Here is a 4597-nt window from a genome sequence, read left to right on the forward strand (position 1 = left end):
AGACAGAAAAGTTCTCCAAGTCCCCACTCGACTCAGGAAGTCCAGCTGGCTTCACCTCTCATTTTCTTCAGAGAAGGGTGCCTTGCTTTCCTTTTAAATCAGGCCTTCCTACTGTCTTTCAGAGAGGTGTGTGTGTATGTGTGTATCTGTCTCTCCCTCTACATCACAAGCTCCATAAAGACACAGACTGGGAATGGGAGCAGTGGCTCATGCCTGTAATCCCAGCACTTTGGGAGGCTGAGGAGGGAGACTGTTTGAGTCCAGGAGTTGGAGACCAATGGTGAAGCCCGTCTCTACAAAAAAAAAAAAAAAAAAATTAGCTGGGCGTGGTGGCTTTCACCTCTAGTCCCAGCTACTTCGGAAGCTGAGGTGGGAGGATCACTTGAGCCTGGGAGGTTGAGGCTGCAGTGAGCCGTGATCCCGCCACTGGACTCCAGCCTGGGTGACAGAGCAAGATTCTGTCTCAAAAAAACAAAAAAAAACAAAAACATGAAGACTCGAACTGGGTCTGTTTTGTCTACTTCGTGTGTTTCGTGGCTCATATTTGTTAAATTAATGAATAAATGAATGAATGCTTCTTAAGATCCGGGTCCTGGGCCTCAAAGTGGAGGCAGATCTTCTTGTCTGTTTTTTTCTTTTCTTTTCTTTTTCTTCTTTTCTCTTTTAACTATGTATTTTTTTTAATCAGGCAACTTCCCGAGCCAGAGTATGCTCAGAGAGATCCCCTGTCTTTGTCTGTTTACTGAAGTGTTTCCAGCTTGCAGAGTATTACTTTCAATTCTGCAAAGAGAAGGTGGGGAGGGCAGCATGCACTAAGAGGTTCCTCCCTCCATCCCCCTACCCCCAGGAAACAGATGGCAAAATGCTTAAGACACTGCTGCTTCCCTCAGCACCCTCAGTGCCCCATCCCCCAGCCCCAGACTTGGCTCCTTCTCTGCTAAGGCTGAAACGCAATCAGCCCAGATGGGCTCTGGCAGTCAACTCTATCCTTCTAACTCTGGGCACCAAGTTGGGTGGGATGAAAGTCTGTATTTAGTGAGCTATTTTCCTTCTTCCCGCAAACTTCCCAGCCTTCCTCAATCCTCTTAAACTTGTGTTCCCATTCCTTTTTCAATATTCCAAGTGCCATTTCTCAGGCTGTAGCTTAACTCATTCTACATCAGTCTGATAGCAACACATTCCTCCTGTGTGCCGGGCTCCGGACCAGGCAGGGAGTGCGGGGGTCACACGCTGGTTAATAAGATATGAACCCCACCCTCGGACTCACAGTTGATGGAAGGAAACAGACTTGCCCGTCTATAATCCCAGTGTAGGGAAAAGCCCATGTAGCTGGAGAACCAAGCGAGGGCTGGGGAAGCAGGTGGCTTTTATGGCAGGGGAGCTAAAAGGTCTCAGGCATTCTCTTTTCTGAGAAGGTGAAAGGCACTCAAGGAGGAAATGCAGAAGCAAAGGTACAGTCAGAAAGAGCTGGGCATGTGTAGGCAGGAACCAGTAGATGCAGAGCCTGGGAGATAAATCTGCCAAGGCAGGTGCAGTCTGTTCGTGGAGGCTCTTGAATGTCAGATCAGTCAAGTGGAGACTGATCTGAATCCAGTGAGCAATAGGGAGCCATTGAAGGTTTATGAGCTGCGGGAGTTACAGACCCTGAGCTGTGCTTTAGGAAGGTTAATAGGGCCATGGAGAGGATGCCCTGGGAAAGGAAAGGTAGAGGCAGGGAGACCAGTTAGAGTTGTTACCTTAATGGAGGGTCGTTACCTTAGTGGAGGCTGTAGGAGGGCAGTGCAGTGGGGTGGAAGGAGCTGGCTCCCTGGTGTGTTGGCTGGATCTCCTGCTAACCACCACCGCAGCCTGAGGGCATGTTGCCTTTTTGACTTTTCCTCTTGTTATCTGTTTGTTTGTTTATTTATTTATTATTATTATTTCCCCCCCAGCTTAAGCAAAGGAAGAAATTCACAAGCAACAACAGAAACCCCCCCTTCCATAACCTCCTCAGATCTGGCCTCCTGGTTCTGTATTGGCTCATGTACTCCTCTGCCAGGTATCTGGAGCCTCTCTGCAGGGCCTCCAGCTGGAGGATCTCTCTTCATGCTCCATCCTTGTCTTCAGGTGCCCACTTCTGGGGATCAGGAAGCTGTGCCTGGGCAGTGGGTTTGTCAGTGAATTGCAGGAGCACTAATTTATCCTAGAAGTTGCCAAGCACCAAGGGAAGACCCTGCCTTTCCCCAGCAGAACACACTTTGAGTGGGCCCACAAGACCCATGCTAGTGAACCAACTGAAGATCTGTGGAGGGTTGGAATATTCTCCCAGCTCAGAGAGGATCGGTGAGCCCTGTCTGTACCACACAGCTGGTAGGTACAGAAAGTGGGTCGCCTGGGGTTTTGCTTCAGTCTAGTGCCCTAGACATGGCACTCAGAGAAGGGAGAGCTGGGATCCGGTTCCGGGCGCAGTGCTGAGTCTCCGCTGATTTGCGGTGGTGCAGTCCACCCGGATAACTGTAGTTTTCGCAGGGCGAAGGGGAGAACTGGAGCCTGGAACTCCCATATTCCTTGCACCTCTTGGGCCCTGGACAGGCAGCCCTTAGTCACTGGGGTGTCCATAGCGCCCGCGAAGGGCCAGCGTCCCAAAGGGTTCCCAGGTCAGGTTGGTGACGCGTGGGGCTTCCCTAACTTCATAGGCAAAGCCTGCCAGACCCTCCTCGGGGGAGCGGAGCTCCGAGCACCAGGGCCGACTCCGCTCCTGAGGCCGCTGAGCCCTCCTGCACCTGTCCCGCCCGGGAAGTGCCATAGGACAGCTGATTGCCAAGTTAATGAGCATCTTCGGGAACCAGGGTAAGGTGCGCACAGGGCATCCAAGCGAACGCTTTGATCTCGCTCTCTTCTGGGACTCCTCTGATCTGGGGTCGGACGCACTGGGGGACCTCGGGCTCAGAGGGTCGTATATGGGCGCTCCTCGACTGCCGGGCGGCCTCCCCTGCCCCTGTCCCTGCCTGCTCCTCTTGGATCCTCGCGCTTTGGTGCGCCCCAGGACGCAGGGCTGGGCAAGCCTCCTTTCTCCCCGCTGAACGGCGCCAGCGGCGGGGATGGGGGGCTGCTGCGGGTTTCCTGCGACTGTGACTTCGCGTTCGGCTCTTTCTCCAGACACCGTCTCGCGGCAAGCCCAGCGGCGCCCTGGGCCTTTCAGACTCTTCTAGAATGTGAAGGGGGGTGGGGGCTCAGCTGGCTTTTCTAGCGTCCCGGAGTGGGGCAGGTGTCGGGGCTGGGTAGGAAGCAGACACGCTAAGGTGGGCAGAGGTCCCCAGCATGCGGGGAGCGCTATCTCCTTCCTGGGAGGTCTGGTGGGGGCACACAGTCCCTTGGCCATCGAGTTTGGCCCTGACGCTGCCCTTCCTCCGATGTTTCCAGAGCAGAAGGTTACCATCATGGGATTGGACAATGCGGGAAAGACCACCATTCTCTACCAGTTGTAACTGACTCTCGGGCGGGGAAGGTAGGGGGCTGGGCCTCCCACCAGACTGACAGGCATGGGGACCAATCACTAGAGCTCTTCCCTGGGTTACCGGGCTCCTCTGTACCCGGAGGAGTGATTGGGAACGTTGCTTGGACCTTCCTAGTACTGCGGCTCCTTGGCCTGGCATTCAAATCCTGCACCGTACGGGCAACCCTAGCTCCCACTGCTTTCCTCCATCTTCCCGGGGCCCCTGTCAAACAAACCCAGCTCCAGGCCTGCCAAGTGTCCCAACCTGCCTTCCTGCTCTTCGCTCCCTCTAGCGGCAGGTCGCCCCTTTCTCACCCCTGTCCCCTCTGCCAGTTAACTTTCTTTCCCTTCTTCAAATCCAAAGGCTCACTGAGTCTCTGTAGCTCCTGGTCTAGCAAGCCTGGCACATATGGGTGAGGCTGAGTAAATACCGATCGCAGCTTTCCCCGACATTCGCTCTCTGGATGGCACCTCTCCCATTTTACAGCCTCCAAAGTACTTTACCTAGGATAAGCTTTTCCATGAAAAAGTAATACATGTAAATGATATTTAAAAAGCATAAAGGAAAATTTCAAACAATGGAGGAATACACAGTGAAAAGTAAGTTTCCTTCTGGCCTCTAGCTCCTAGTTTTCCCCCTATTGTAACTTTGTGGTAACTTTTCAGAAGCATTATTTACATATAAAAGCATGTGTATGTTTTCTATGTCACTTTAAACAAAGCACCTCTCTGATGTCCCTCACTGTGTCTATTTTTCTAAACTCTTGCTTCTTAAAGTGTGGTCTACAGACCAGTCACATAGGCATCACCTGAAAGCTTATTAGAAATGCAAAACCGTGGCTGGGCGCGGTGGCTCACACCTGTAATCACAGCACTTTGGGAGGCCGAGGCGGGCAGATCACCTGAGATCAGGAGTTCAAGAGCAGCCTGGCCAACATGGTGAAACCTCATCTCTACTAAAAATGAAAATTAAAAAACAAATAAAATTTTAAAAAAGGGCTAGGCACGATGACTCACGCCTGTAATCCTAACATTTTGAGAGACCGAGGCGGGTGGATCACCCGAGGACAGGAGTTCGAGACCAGCCTGGCCAACATGGTGAAACCCTGTCTCTACTAAAAA

General features: G+C 52.4%; 1 protein-coding gene across 1 annotated transcript in view; it reads left to right on the plus strand.

Annotated features, from left to right (window-relative positions):
- The first annotated feature begins 2258 nt into the window (after window positions 1–2258).
- The window catches only part of ARL5C (ADP-ribosylation factor-like 5C), a 6007-nt gene continuing 3668 nt past the window's right edge, over window positions 2259–4597 (plus strand). Inside the window, 3 exon segments of the mRNA XM_011929957.1 lie at window positions 2259–2322; window positions 2788–2829; window positions 3403–3463. Of these exon segments, the coding sequence (XP_011785347.1) occupies window positions 2259–2322; window positions 2788–2829; window positions 3403–3463 (167 nt within the window).

Source organism: Colobus angolensis, unplaced genomic scaffold (assembly GCF_000951035.1).
Source record: "Colobus angolensis palliatus isolate OR3802 unplaced genomic scaffold, Cang.pa_1.0 Scaffold83, whole genome shotgun sequence".
Taxonomy (NCBI): domain Eukaryota; kingdom Metazoa; phylum Chordata; class Mammalia; order Primates; family Cercopithecidae; genus Colobus; species Colobus angolensis.